This window comes from Balaenoptera musculus, chromosome 11 (assembly GCF_009873245.2).
Source record: "Balaenoptera musculus isolate JJ_BM4_2016_0621 chromosome 11, mBalMus1.pri.v3, whole genome shotgun sequence".
Lineage (NCBI taxonomy): Eukaryota > Metazoa > Chordata > Mammalia > Artiodactyla > Balaenopteridae > Balaenoptera > Balaenoptera musculus.
Window position 1 is genome coordinate 102,783,188 of NC_045795.1, and position 15,953 is coordinate 102,799,140.

General features: G+C 40.8%; 1 protein-coding gene across 1 annotated transcript in view; it reads right to left on the bottom strand.

Moving 5' to 3' along the window:
• KBTBD12 (kelch repeat and BTB domain containing 12) overlaps window positions 1–15,953 on the bottom strand; it is a 56,996-nt gene that overhangs the window by 39,467 nt on the left and 1,576 nt on the right. Inside the window, 3 exon segments of the mRNA XM_036868537.1 lie at window positions 1,534–1,684; window positions 3,764–4,034; window positions 7,763–8,944. Of these exon segments, the coding sequence (XP_036724432.1) occupies window positions 1,534–1,684; window positions 3,764–4,034; window positions 7,763–8,832 (1,492 nt within the window). The 5' untranslated portion in view covers window positions 8,833–8,944.

Below are 15,953 nucleotides of genomic sequence, written 5' to 3' on the forward strand. Positions count from 1 at the left end.
GCTTCTGCCTTTCTTTCTACTGTACTCCCCAGCCTTCCCCAGCGCCTCCTTTCTTGGAGCACACTCTTTCCTCTATTTCTCTTACCCACATCTTACAAGTCCTTTAAAATCTACTCCCTTCCATTCACTCAGTGGACGTTTGTTCATGCTGTGAAGCGTGAGCTCCAAAGGGTGTCTTGGGTGTCCTTTCCAGGCAATTTACAAGAAAATGACACTATCAGTTGTATTCCACATTTAGCCTAGTTGTGGCTCCACAGTGGGGGAAATCTCATTTTGCTTCAATTGACACATCATTTTTTCCCACTTTTGACTTCCTCCAACTTTAATATAATAAGTGGATCAGCCCTTCACTCCTGAGTTATACATCCATCCCATGTAATCGATCCTAGTTTAGATGTTATCTTTACTGGGCCTGTGACACTGCATACGGTTATAATGAACGTAACAAATATATACCCAGAGGAAAAACTCAATTATAATCACAAGTGAGTCTCATAACTGAGGCAGTCATAAATTATGTTGCATAATGTTCTTGTTCTTAAAATCATAGAACTATTAATGTTTGAGTGCATTAATTATTTTGCTTCATGCTGTGCAGGCAGCCAAGAGATAATGGCTTCCCTTTAGTTTAAAAAAAAAAAAAAGCTGCTCAAGTGCTCGGTTTGCTTTCAGCCCATATTTCTTTTTTTGGCCATCTTTTTGTTACCCATCATCTTCCCCGTGTTGTCTTTGCCAGTTAGGCATCGATGCAGATGGGACAAAATAAAGAATCGGCATCACCATCAATTTACCAGTCCACTCAGCCTCCTGTCTCAGCCTCTATCTTCCCATACTCATGGGAAAGTGATGGAGGGGTGGGAAGCGAGGTGACAGAGGGTGACGTTAGGGAGCAGGAAGGGGATTAGACGAGCAAAGGACTTAATACAAGGAGTGGGAAGGATGGGGAGACACAGAGGATGTTCAGAGTCACTCTAACCCCCATTAGTGGGAAGGAACCAGTCTCTCACCAGTGCCTAGTGGGGGGTGCAGGACCACACATACCAGAGATAAGGAAAAATGCATTCGGATAAAAAATTACTTAATAAGCTCTGTGGAAGTTTGGTGGGTGAGGCAACACGAAGAGGCCTGGCGTAACCTGTGGCGTCGTCTTATGTCTGCTGCCTTCCTCCTCTGTTAGGACAGAGAATCAGTTGGTTGCAAAAGCCCACGTTTCATCGTCTGAAGGCGGCCAAGGGCTTACTGCCTTGTCACCGTATTTTACTTGGTGGGTAGATAAGGGTGTATCACTACTGTTCTTGCATTCCAGGAGACTCAAAAATTTGATAAAAATAACTTTGCTTTCAACAAGTCAATGGACTTTCATTTCATCTTATCTGACTGTGCTCTAGAAATTAAGAAACAAAAGAGAATTGGGGGCTGTTTGTGTATATAGTTGAACTGAAATGCAAGAGGAAGGGAGAGAATATTTCATTTTCACTGAGACCAACTGCTGAGAAAAATAAAAGGAGTTACACTCTTTTAGCTGCTTCTTACCCAGAACATAAATCTCACTGTTGACCACAGCTGTGCTGAATCGGTACTTTGAGTACTTCATGGGCGCCTGCTCTGTCCATTGGTCTTGGCGGGGGTCATACTTCAACAGCTTGTTGCTTAATCGATCAGGTTCTTCATCAGGAAGATCCATCTGTATGAAATTATGACAGCCAGTATAATAACATACCACTTAGAGATCTTTGTGAGTGCATGAATGCAATTAATCCAAGCAGACAGCCAAGGAGATAAATAGAGGTTAACTGTAGTGACTCATACTCACAGACACACCAAATCCCATGACTTGAGGTTGTAAGTACACTGTCAATATCGGAGGAATTTATATTCTACGATAATGGGGCTAAGGTGTTGGGTTATAGCAAACAATCTGTGATCTGAGCAGTGAGACAATACAGCATTTTTTTAAAAAAATGAAGCACTGCAAAGCCTTAAAAATAAAACCAAGCTTTTTGAATAGTATTTAAAGTATAATTTTATTTTACCAAGCTTTATAGTGGCGGCTTAAATAATACTTGTGAGAAACTAATTTTAATAATTTATAAGGCATTTTTCTTTATAATATTTTTCTAATCCAAATGGAACAAAATTACAAAAACATATTTGAGTGTTTTAGTAATGAGGGTATTTTTATACCATAATACAGGAGTGGTCTGAATTTAATTTTAAAGATACATGGATTAATAGAAATTATTTGCAGTTATTTTTATGTATTTATTTTATGTACATATATATATATATATTTTTTTTAATGACCAGAGAAAGTAGAAGTTGAATACGCACAGATGTATGTGGCTTTTCCTACTCCTAAACTTCAGGTCAAGTAATATTTTTTGTCTACAATGTGTTAGGAACTTCTATGACTTCAAGCTAAAGATGCTTAAGTGTCTTTTGCTTTTTGTTTTGGATGCAGGTGTTCAACAGAGAAATAATTTCCATACTTAAGAAAGTTGTATGCAATTAGTTTTAGCTCAGTGTTATAATCACTGTAGTGCAATCACTACCCCGTGCTTTCTTGCAATTTAATGTATTGTATTCGGTACAGACTAGCAAAAGCTTTCGTTAATGCAGTAAATACTGACATGTTTGAAGACATTATAAATTAGGAAATACTGACTTTATTGTTTTAATTTTCCTTCTAATTTAAGTATTTAATATTTGCTTTAGTGGAAAAAAGCAAAGAAAAGCTTTTCTTTGGAGCATATTCATGCAAAATTAACTATGTAATGAATAGTTCTGAAAAAGCTTTGTTACAAATAATTTGTCACGTTTCAGCTACTAGCTGTGATTAAATCTAAGCTACTTTTTGATATATAGCATGAATTTTAAAATGTATTAAATGTGAAGTTTGTTTTTAAAACAAGTATGATATATCATAAAAGGCAAAATTTAAGCTTATGAAATGATTTAAAAAGCACCAGTTTTATCATGAAGCGAATCTGGTGAAAGAAGAAATCATATAGGCTAAAATAAAATTAGTTTATGTCATGGGGACAGAAAGTGAGCTGGTAAGATTAATCTTTACTAGAAAGACTGGTTGGCCACGGCAGAAGGCAGCTGGAGTGAAACTTCTGGGAGAGCCCCAGGGCGCTCGGAGGGACACCAAAGAGAAGAGAAAGGGCCACTGTGGTCCCACTCCGCTGACTTCTCCATCCTGTCTTGCATCCCTTCGCTGGGCTTCAAGGCAGTCTCTGGTTTCTCTATCTGCTGATGCCCAGCAAAGACATGAAGAGGTTAAAATTGCAGTATACTTTTGTGGAGATGGTTGTGCCATCACAGGATGAACATTCTGGTTCCCCACTTAGAGTAAGAACTTTAATATGAAAAAGACCTAAGAATTACTCGCCTCAGGTCATACAGCTATAAAGCAGAGAGAACTGGGATGAGGATCCAGCTTCTTTGCCTCCTACTTAGATGCTCCGTACAGATAACCCCTCAGCATGAGCATCCTTCATAGTCAGCGAGAATGGGGAGGGTTATGAAGAACACAGCACAAATACTGAATGAAGTCATGCCTATGAATAACACACTTTAAAATTCATTCTCCTAAGCTGCTTTAACACTTTAAAGTCTTCCATTTAATATTCTATAACACAGAAGGCATTTTACCGAAATGTGAGTCACACTCTTAGTATTCAACAACTACAACACTTTTCAGCAGGGCAGCCAGACTCAGCACAGCCATGCCAGTTGGGTACACAGGAAATTTCTTAACCTGAGGGGTCCAGCCTCCAGTCGCGTAAAGTGTATTATTCACTGTTACTACAGCATGACACGCCAACTGTAGTGGAAGGGGGGACACCCTTTTCCAAGTGTCTCGTTCTACAGAGTACTTATCAACACAGTTTGTAATAAGATACTGGTTTTTAACTTTCATCTGTCCTCCTATAACATAGAGGTCGTTATGGACGGTGCCCAGAGCATAGAGCTCTCGAAATTCTGTTGTGCATAACTTTTCCCAAAACTGGTTTCCTCTATCATGATACCTGTAAATAGAGAGAGAACCCAGAATTAGATTTAATATAAAAACAACTTGCCAAAAAAACGCACTTGTTTCTTTCCAACGAAAAACAATATGATTTGGTTCTTCTAATTGGAGAAGAAAAAAACATTAATATAAGATAGTGATACAGGTTTGTGTTTTTTGGGGGAAAGAAATGCTGAACAAAATATAATTACACAGAAACAGTCAACCACACCTACCTAGAGAATTTTAGAAAAAAACAATATATTGAAAAAGTATAGATTATCCAGGGACTAGCCTTCATTTCCTAATTCTGGGAAAGAAAATTAAAAATAGGAAAGTCTTTTAGCAAGTCATTTGCTAAAAGAGAATACGTAAAAATAAAGAAAAATAAAAAATGTCCTATTCTGTTGACTAGAAGTCTCATTTCAATACTACATTAAAGAAATCTGTTTACAGCGGAAAATCTGGAAATATTTAAATTCAGGTTTCTAATGGGATGATGCAGGATATATAGAATTTTAAGGATTGTTCTTGTGGTTCTGACTGGCTTGGAACAGAGTCAAGAGCATGCTAGTGTATAAAAACCCACTGTAGGTGTCTGCTGGGCGTCTCACAGCTATTCTAATCTACTAGGCATGGTAGTTTCAGTAATTTCTACCACGAATAATTATGTTGGTCTGAGAAGAGTCTTGGGAGAAGAGCAGGGACACTAGGTGATATGGTCTCAACACCTCCTAGAGTCCAGCACATTAAGTAATTATCTGTGTGTGTGCATGTGTGTGTGTGTGTGTGTGTGTGTGTGTGTGTAGCATTACATGGTCACCAAATGGATGAGTCTGTGCCCATCTTTCGTCTTGCCTCTTGACAGTGGTAAGTCTACTTTCTTGAATCATGATCAGGACAGATAGTCTAAGGAGGACAAAAGTACCCATAGGGACAGTGGGATAAAATATGTGAAATTAGTTCTGTCCTAGAAAATCCAGAAAGTATAATTGGAATTCAAAACTAAAACAAAACAAAAAACAAAAACCAGAAAACATATGGAAAATAAGAAAAAAAATTTGTTGTTTGGAAACAAATTTTGCATCAAACATGTGACAGTTAATCATATTACAGAAGTTTTCCCCATTGTTCTAGGCCAACTCTTACGTTCTTCCCCAGAGACACCGTTTTACTTCAGGCTGGACAGGGAAGTTGGAAGATGGTGCTTTTTTTCCTGCAGGCATGTCTGCAGGACATTAAGCCTCAAGCAATGCTTCTGATAATCTTTTTATTTGCCCTGCTGACAGTTTCATTATTGCAAGAAATGAGGAGGGCAACTGATACTTTTACCCTAATTCTGACCAACGTGGAAGAGCCGTTGGTGATGGGAACCAGGGTGAGTTCAAGACAGGAAAGAAAGGAAACAAGGGGTGTGTAGTTAGACACACGCATAGAAAGGGAAGCAGGCATTCAAAAACAGTTGAGAGGAAAGACTTTGAAGGATGAAAACACACACTTTGAGAGGGTTGGACGTTTGTTAAGAATTAACTCTGATGGCAAAATTGTGGACTACCTTTATTTTTAAAAATTTATTCATTTTATTTTTGGCTGCATTGGGTCTTCGTTGCTGCACGCGGGCTTTCTCTAGTTGCGGCGAGCGGGGGCTACTTTTCGTTGCGGTGTGCAGGCTTCTCATTGCGGTGGCTTCTCTTGTTGCAGAGCATGGGCTCTAGGCGCGTGGGCTTCAGTAGTTGTGGTACACGGGCTCAATAGTTGTGGCTTGCGGGCTCTAGAGTGCAGGCTCAGTAGTTGTGGTGCACAGGCTTAGTTGCTCTGCAGCATGTGGGATCTTCCCGGACCAGGGCTCAAACCCATGTCCCCTGCATTGGCAGGTGGATTCTTAACCACTGAGCCACCAGGGAAGCCCTGCACTACCTTTAAGAGGAAGAAAATAGGTATCTATAGAACCCGAGTTTCTTGTACAGGAGGCTCTAAGGTGAAAAGAAGGGCACCCAGCCAAGAGCAAGTAGGAAACAAGTATCAGGGACCCAGAGGACCTGTCCCAGGAGACCCATGCCCCCTTTCCCACAAGCACCTGAGGGCCTGTACCTGTTGCTGCTCAGTGACAGTTCTGTCACCACAGGCAGAGGGCCAGTCACTATCCAGGGCTTGTGTTCCCGCCCCCACTGCTGGGAAGAAGGGACACTTGCTCAACGTGTGAAGGTGACAGCGGGACGGGCCGAGAGCCTGAAGCAGGTACTGCGATGAGGAGAGATGACAGGAAAATAGCAGACCTCTCATTCTTTCTCTGTCCCCACTTTGCTGTCGAGAATCACTTCCCAACTGAAAAGTCTGAGAAACCCTGCTATGAGGGCCCAGAGAGTGGAGGGAGTGTAAGGAGAGCTCAAGGACCTACACGTACAACTCTTACTCAAACAGGTAGATTTAAGGGTTGAATTCTTGCTGAATAACAGGAAACAAATCTTTTTGTCCTCACATGCACCTAGACATACACTACTTCTTAGCCAGGTACTCCTGTTCCTCTTACAGTTCTAGGATTGAAGAAGTCTTAGGCTACAAACATTTTACACTATTAGAGGTTTAGGAAAGACCCACTCATTAAGGGTACAGAATGAAGGACTTCCCTGGTGGTGCAGTGGTTAAGAACCCGCCTGCCAATGCAGGGGACACGGGTTCAAGCCTTGGTCCGGGAAGATCTCACATGCTGTGGAGCAGCTAAGCCCCTGCGCCACAACTACTGAGCCTGCGCTCTAGAGCCTGCGAGCCACAACTACTGAGCCCACAAGCCGCAACTACTGAAGCCCGCACGCCTAGAGCCCATGCTCTGCAACAAAGAGAAGCCACCGCAATGAGAAGCCCACACACCGCAATGAAGAGTAGCCCCCCCGCTCGCCACAAGTAGAGAAAGCCTGCGTGCAGCAATAAAGACCCAACACAGCCAAAAATAAATAAATTAAAAAAAAAAAAAGTACAGAATGAAAACTGACAGATAAATAGTACTTTTTGGTCAAGAAAAAAAATTACTTATTACTCTGAATTGTGAACTAATAAAAGTCAGTTCAAAGGCGTCAGTGTTAATAAACTTTTCGTCTTGTTAAAAGTTATATTCAGCTTTTCAAAAACAAAGCAATTATAGCATATGAATAGTGAAAGCTAAGAGTGAAAATATACAGAGGAATCATAAAGTATATACATTTAACTTATGCACATTCAACTATATGTTCTTTTTTTTTTTTTTTTTTTTTAAAGATTTCTTTATTTTATTGATTGATTACTATGTTGGGTCTTCGTTTCTGTGCTAGGGCTTTCTCTAGTTGCGGCAAGCGGGGGCCACTGTTCATCGCGGTGCGCGGGCCTCTCACTATCGCGGCCTCTCTTGTTGCGGAGCACAGGCTCCAGACGCGCAGGCTCAGCAGTTGTGGCTCACGGGCCCACTTGCTCCGCGGCATGTGGGATCCTCCCAGACCAGGGCTCGAACCTGTGTCCCCTGCCTTAGCAGGCAGATTCTCAACCACTGCGCCACCAGGGAAGCCCTCAACTATATGTTCTTAATAATGAAAGGGAGAGAAAAATAATTTTAAAATGTGGATGATTTTGTTCTGAATTTTACATCTATGTAAAATACGTGATTACAGGGTAATTCTGACCACATGTAACTTAAGATGTGATCACTCAGCAGTACTTCTGCTAATGTCAAAGCAAGATAATTAAAACAAAGTTACAAGTATATGGCTAGATACAAACCTGTAGATTTCCACATTCTTGCTCTTCTGTCTGGAGAGTTTAGAGACACTTGCTTCTCCAGCCACAATGATAGTGTTGTTTTCCATGACAACACCAGTACACACAGTGCCTAAACCCTCCCCATACTTGGGAGATGAGATGAAATAGGTCTTGCGCGATGCAGGATCATAGCAAAAACTGGCATCTCCGTAGTTCCTACGTCTCGACCTGATTCCTGAAGAATTGTTGCCAATGCACAGCAAAAGACTGGTAGTCTCCATGCCATAACGAAGATTGAGAGAGTGCTGTTGACGGGTCTTGATGGCTTTGAATGCGTTTTGAATGATGTCAATGCAATTTGCATCACACAGAAGCATTGTGTTCCTTTTCAGGGCTTGTCTTAAAGAAGAAGGATTTACCAGTTGCAACCTAACTTGCTTCAGAAGTTCCGCAAGATGCTCTGTGCGCAGTTCTCGGTTATGATTTACCCATCTCAGAACTAGGTCCAGAATGCTCTCCTCTCTGGATATGTTCAGGTCATCTGATTTAATAAGCGTCAGAAATTGGTGCACTTCAATTTCTAGTATCTCTTCATGTAAGCTCACCTCAGCAAAGTGCTGATATAAATACCTCTTCGATTGATCAGCTAAATCTTCAGCTCCAATCTGCTTTGCAAAATGATAGATACCCACACAGTTCGAGGCATCCATACGGTCCATCATATACTTCTGACACACACTGAAGACCTCCTCCATCTGCATAAAATAGGCGGCCACAGCCACAGTCTGTACATTGGCGTTACTGATCTCCAAAGCCGCGTGGTACATATAATTTAATATCACCGACACACTTTCTGCTGTGATGTCATAAAGTACGACTTCCCTCTGAGTACACTCAAGTAGTCCACAGGTAAACATCGCTTTGAAATAAGGACTAAATGCAGCCAGAACGAGCCTGTGGCAAGGGAATTTCTCCCCTTCTGCGATGAGTACAACATCAATCATCTCTGCTAGTTCTTTCATGTTCTTAATTTTATTCAGTAAATTCAAGCTGTGTTGGTATTTTTCTTTTCCCTCAGTCTTGCACTCCATGGTGTCCTCTCCAGTGTTTCTAAGTAAGTCTTCTTTAAATGTAGCTTGATTCTTGAGGTCCTGTTTACATGTCTGATTACTCACCAAGCAACAGAGATGTCATGTAACATTCCTGAAGGAAAGAAAAGAGGGAGTTTTCTTCTAAGAAAATAAATTCTCTGTAATTTAAATATGCAGCATTAGTTCTAAGAAGTATTTATAAGTAAATATTATTCATTCCAAGCAGAGTAGTTTAACATTAAGACAACTACTTTGGTATCTAAAAATAACGTCATTGATTGTAAAATTAAAAACAGTAAATTATTAACCACTAACAATATTTTCCTAATTAGCGGCAGAGATTTTTCTAGTGGAGGCTGGAAAGTCCTCCCTCTCAAGGTGAATGAAGAGAAAAGGGATAAGGTGAGCACCTTTCGCATTTCCACTTCCAGTTACCAAATTCAGCTGACCCGTAGATGGAGGATACAGAGGCATTAGGAAGCATCCTCTCTGAGGGGATGCCGCATCACCGGAAGGGTTATGTGCACCGTCCCCCAAAATGCACCCAAATGCTGTCAGCAGCAATCTGAAAAATCACAAGGGGGCCTTGCAGGCTGGCTGAAAAAAAAGTCCACTAAAATTCTGCTCGAACTTTGCTATGTGGCAAATAATTCAAAACAGTGCTTTGGAAAGCGCAACCAAATACGTGCTGATGTGAGAATTCACAATACTTGAAACTTACAACTAAATCATCCTAAGCTTAGAAAACACAAAAAGTCCTCCCGTTTCTCTGCCCTTCCTGCTCAGCTTCTTTCTCTTCCCTATCTCACAGAGGCAGAGGCGGAATCACTTCTTGCCTGAAAAAGCACTAGTCTAATTAAAAATCTCTTTAAGCTGGTTGTCTCAGCTTCCCCTTCCCCAGGGAACTGCAAACAGATGTTTCAAGGAAGCTAATCAGCTCTTTTGATTTAAAGAAGGACACTCCTAGAGCCAGAAGCCTTAATGGGAGGAGCGGATCTCAAACTCTGTCACCCTGTCCAGGTCTAACGCCACTGTAAGTCGCACGCAGTGAGAATAAACCTTGATGGTAGAAAAGTCAGCACGCGGAGCTAAGAAAGGCAGGGAGGTGACCATTTCAACACTGTGAAAGCAAAATCTGTCAGCCGTAAAGCTTATAAATTTTTTAAATTTCTGTAATCCTGTAAAGGATTAGAAATCTCATGTCTCAATGAGACTTGGCACTTTTTCAGTGTTGAATTAAAGTTCATTTTAGGAAACAAGTGTTAAGCATGATAGGAATGTTTAATTATATAATGGCAACTGTAAGACCTAAAAACCACTGTGCTGAAGGGTGTGGAATCATAATAACTAGCCAGTCTTGGAATCCGTATACTTGAAATAGAAAGAAATAAAACCCTCCTCACTGGATTTTCTGGCATTAATGGCTCAGTTTTATTTCAATAAGAACTTAAGACTTTCTGTGCAAGGGTTTGCAGGTTAAAAGTGATCTTTGCTTTTTCGCTTTATTTGTTTTAGATTTTTACAAAGAGAATCCAATTATGGGTAATTAAGAGGTCATTATATTTCTAAATTCTCCTATAACATATTATGATTAGCCCAAATCATATTATGTAGGCTTCTTTACACATAAACACCTCAATCAACTTTATAGATGACAGCTGTTACTTCAAACTAAAAACGGTAAAAGCTTTCTTATAAGGAAATATTTTTAAATTTCTATTCCATTTGTACTGATATACAAGAATCCCTCAAAGGGTACCAGTACCCACAATGCTAGAAGGCCAAGGGTAGCTTCCAGATCGGATCACGTGATCTAACACAGTGCAGGTAGTTCTGACTCATTAGTTCTTGATGTTGCTGGAAAGAAACCGGATGCTGGGGACCCAAATGTTAGGACTACAACCTAGGGTTTTGTATCTTTAAGGCAGGAACCAAGCTACCCTCGTTGAACTTTTTGGCATAGGGCTAGTTTAATGAAAACAAAAGTGGCATTAGTTTCAAAGAGAGGTTAAAAATGAGATACCTGGTACATTATGGACTGGTTTTCTTGATAAAGATGTTATAGGTAATATCTTATTTTTTTTTTTTTTAAAGAAGTTTGAACACTAAGACCTTGAGCTCTTAGTGGTCTTCTCTCTCCTAGGGGCATTTGCTTTATTTAATTTAATTTAATTTAATTAATTTATTTATTTATTTTTGGCTGTGTTGGGTCTTCGTTTCTGTGCGAGGGCTTTCTCTAGTTGCGGCGAGCGGGGGCCACTCTTCATCGCGGTGCGCAGGCCTCTCACTATCGCGGCCTCTCTTGTTGCGGAGCACAGGCTCCAGACGCGCAGGCTCAGTAGTTGTGGCTCACGGGCCCAGTCGCTCCGCGGCATGTGGGATCTTCCCAGACCAGGGCTCGAACCCGTGTGCCCTGCATTGGCAGGCAGATTCTCAACCACTGCGCCACCAGGGAAGCCCCTATGGGTAATATCTTATACACAACTCTATAGTGGACAATGTTGGCTTTCTCCCCACATCCAGCCTGCCTTTCCTTGGTGCCACTGGGGTGGGACTGACTCCCGTTCTCCTTACCACTGAGGCTGGTGGGAGACCTGAGATTGGCCCGACTGGAGTGAAGCTCAGTCTCTGGTTCACTGGTTGGGGGTGTCCACGTGTTACAAAGATGAGAGGTCTGGATCCGCTGCAGCCGTGTCCCCACAGCCAGCATGAGGACACAGCCAGTACAGGAAAGAAGGCAGAGATTTCAGAGCAGTGGAGCTTGAAACATGCCTTAAACATGCCTTAAAACATGTGTTTTTCAGTTTTGAGAGAGAAACCATTCCCCTCATTGTTTAAGCTAGTTTGAGTTGGGAGTGCTGGTACTGGCACTCAGGAGTCCTCTCTGAGTATAAGAGGCATGTGCAAATATTGAGACAAGGTTGCTTAAGGTAACAGCAATTATATATTTCATAAAGTTTCACTTTAGGTATATTCTTATATTCCCTATTATTACACTGTCAAGTAAAAGAACTGTAGAAACTTCTCATTATGCTCATTTCTCCTTGATAGAAGGCAAAAGTCCCTACGTCAACTCTTCTGAGTTTACCTCTTCTCATTAAATGGCTACAGCATTTTACAGGCACACGAACTGAGTCTTGAGCCCAGTTCCATCTGACTCCAGAGTCTGCACTCTAAGTCACTCCCTCTAGACCAAGCACCAAACTAGGGCCAGAGAGAAAACATCTCAGCCTTTGTAGGGTTTCTGTCTTAACAGTTCAGCTCTGCCGTCGCAATGCAGGAGCAGCCAGAGGTGACACGTAAACCAATGAGCATCACTCTGTGCCAAAAAATGCGTTTCACGGACACTGAGACTTGAACTTCATACATTTCCACATCTTCTTTTGATTGTAAAAAGCCACTTAAAATTATAAAATTCATTCTTAGCTCATGGGTGATATAAAGCAGGCAACAGGGCAACAACTCCTGTGCCACTGTCATAAATAAATCCACTTTCTAGATTATGTCTGGTGCCTAATCTCCAGTTCTCTGCTTAAAACTCCAGCTGAAGAGTTTTGAGAAGGGGAACAGTCAAATTCCTGTTTTAAAAAGATCATCTGGTGTCCCCAAGATTCCCAAAGATAAATCAGTTTCTTGAATAAATACTTTACTTGGGTACAGTTTCTCTGCCCCAAATGCTGGCTTCAACAACAAAAAATACTTTTAAAAAGGAAATAAGAAACATTTATGAATTTTTTAGATGGGCACATATATTTAAGTATCCCTTCCTTCTAATTGCCTTTTATAAAACTCTTGAAAGCTACTCTAATTGCTGTGGATTTACAGACCAAGTGAATTTACTGGTGGAAATCCTGAGAGATACCTGGTCAGTTAAATTAGCCACCATACTTCAATAAGAATTCTCAGCATTGTTCCTTGTATACATAAGGTACACAGAAGATGCTGGCATTGCAGATGGGGCTTTGAAGTGAGATAGTCCTGGGCCTGAATCTCAGTTTAGCCACTGCTTTCTGTCATCCTAAAATTATGTAACCTTTCTTTTTTTTTTTTTTAATTTATTTATTATTATTATTTTTTATTTGTTGGCTGCATTGGGCCTTTGTTGCTGTGCGCGAGCTCTCTCTAGTTGGGGTGAGTGGGGGCTACTCTTTGTTGTGGTGCGCAGGCTTCTCATTGTGGTGGCTTCTCTTGTTGCAAAGCATGGGCTCTAGGTGCCCGGTCTTCAGCAGTTGCAGCACGCGGGCTCAGTAGTTGTGGCTCGTGGGCTCTAGAGTGCAGCCTCAGTAGTTGTGGCACACGGGCTTAGTTGCTCCACGGCATGTGGGATCTTCCCGGACCAGGGCTTGAACCCGTGTCCCCTGCATTGGCAGGCGGATTCTTAACCACTGCACCACCAGGGAAGTCCCATAAAATTATGTAACCTTTCTGAACCTTGGTTTCTGCATGTGTAAATTGGGGTTTCTGTATATAAATAAAGTAGTTGGATCAGTCCTTTGTATCCAAGTGCTCACAGTGGGGTAGCAGAGGGTAGCTCAGAGGTTCGGAACGTGGGCTTTGACTTGGGTTCCTGAGACCTGGGTTCTGAGACCTCGCCCTACCATTTACAACATGAGCAAGTTTCTCAGCCTCTTTTCGATTCCTCGCTTGGAATTAGTTTTGAGAATTATATAAGAATAGTTGGGAGAATTAAATAAGGCCATGCATGTATAACATGTAATTTGCTTGGTAAAGCTGAAACTGGATACACCTGTACAAACATTTTTTGAACAATAACAATGTTTGGGTTCATATACAAACTCCTTGTGGGTACAGACACAGCTCACAAATAAAAGAGAGCTGACAGCAACTTTTTCTTGTAATGAGGGCACAGAGGGCATTCTCCTTTCATCAGCAAAATAAAATTGTATAAATGTTCTCAGTGATATCAGTGGGAAGTTATTCTCTGCTCCAATTTATAGAAGACTGAATTGTGCATTCATATTAATAGTACCCATAATAATGGAGAAAAAATGAGTAGCAAAAATAAATATAAATCACAAGAATAAAGCCTAATTACTTTGCAAATCCAAAATGCAGTTTTACTCATGTCCAGTATACTTAGTTTTAAGAAATGGATTGCTATAAATTTTAATGTGGGGCTTCCCTGGTGGCGCAGTGGTTAAGAATCCACCTGCCAACGGAGAGGACACGGGTTCAAGCCCTGGTCCAGGAAGATCCCACATGCCTCGGAGCAACTAAGCCCGTGCGCCACAACTACTGAGGCTGCACTCTAGAGCCCACTAGCCACAACTACTGAGCCCACGTGCCTAGAGCTTGTGCTCCGCAACAAGAGAAGCCACCGCAATGAGAAGCCCACTCACCACAACGAAGAGTAGCCCCCGCTCGCCACAACTAGAGAAAGCCTGAGCACAACAATGAAGACCCAACACAGCCAATAACTAACTAAATAAATAAATTTATTAAAAAAATAAAATAGAATTTAATGTGGCATAAAAATGTTAGTTTACTTAAACTACCAATGTTTTGCTTTTACAATGTTTAATTTTATAATCTTTATATTATCTTTAAAGTTGCTACTTTTTCTAAATAATGATTGATACATGACCATGACTCCATGTTTTGCTGAAGTTAAAACTAGTTTAAATTCATAGCAGCACTGTTTGAAATAGTAAAAATTTGGAAATAACCTAAATATTCGTTAACAGGAGAACAGACTGTAGCATATTCACTCAAGAGAATATTGTACAGCAAAAAAAAAAAAAAAAAAAAAGAATGAACTAGAGCTGCATGTATCGACATGGATGAATTTCACAAACATCAATGTGTGAAACAGACTAAAAGAATAGGTGCTGCCCGCCACTGATATCTTCTTTAAATTATGCAGAACAATACTATATATTCTAATAGAGTAAATGTAGGTGATATATTATGACAAAATAAATATAAATGGTGAATCTGGTAAACGGTCTATGGGAGTTTTTTGTCCTACTGTTAGAACTTTCCTGTAAGTTTGAAATTATATCAAAAGAAAAAGTTAAAAGAATTGTATATTCTTTAAGGGTATGTACAACTGTAGTGGAATATAAAGAAGTGAAAGGTAATTCTAAACACCAAGTTCCGGACAGTGGTTGCTTTCCGGAGGCGTGGAAGGAGGGCACACAGCTGGAGGAGGGTGACAGGAGTTCCAGCTGCGTAATCAGTGTTCGACTTCATCAGCTGCATGGCGGGAACCCGATAACATAACTTTATTATTCATTAGGCCTTTTTGCACGTCTTAAATATTGCATAAACTAAGTTTAAAATTAAAAATTGTATTAACATTAGAGTAACTTATAACTTTGAAAACCTAACCTATTGGGTTGGCCAAAAGTTTTGTTCGGGTTTTTCCATAACATCAAAACCCAAACGAACTTTTTGGCCAGCCCCATACAGTGTAAACCACATCACTGCGTGTACATATATAGAGAGAGGCAGACAGACAGGCAGACAGGATACGTAGATACATTGAGAATTTTCTTTTTAACCTGTCAAAGTGTAGGCAGCCCAACTTATGAGTCATTGGAAAATACAAATGCTTACAACCTGCTTCTCCAGTCTTAATGAGAACTGCTCTGGGAGAAAGAAACAATTCCTTCCTACTTGTGCTTTGGTGGGAAAAGAAGTTACTGGATTCCAGAATTAGTGTATACATTTTTTTCCCATAGAAATGTTCAGTATGTGAGTAGGTCATAATATGAAATGACAGAGTTGATCAACAGCAAAGCCTTGAATTTTATCGATGAAAAAAACTGAAGACCTGAGAAATTACTTGGTAAGGGTCCTACATTCCAGCCTAAAACCCCCTTCAACAGATTTTGATTGGCAAGCCAAGGAATGTCAAGATGACGCAATGATGTCTCAGTTCCAAAGCTTAAAACACAGCCCTTCTGTAAGTTGGTGACTCTCATGTATGAAATCATTACCCCACATTTAAAAAAATACCTCAAGCCTATTTGCACCAGCACTACCCGTCCTCCAGGCATCAGGAGGCCCTTCCTAGCCTGGCACCTCCCAGCCCTTCCTGCCCCATTTCCGGATTTTCCTTCCTCATATTTTCCAATCTCTTTAGTAGTACTGAACCA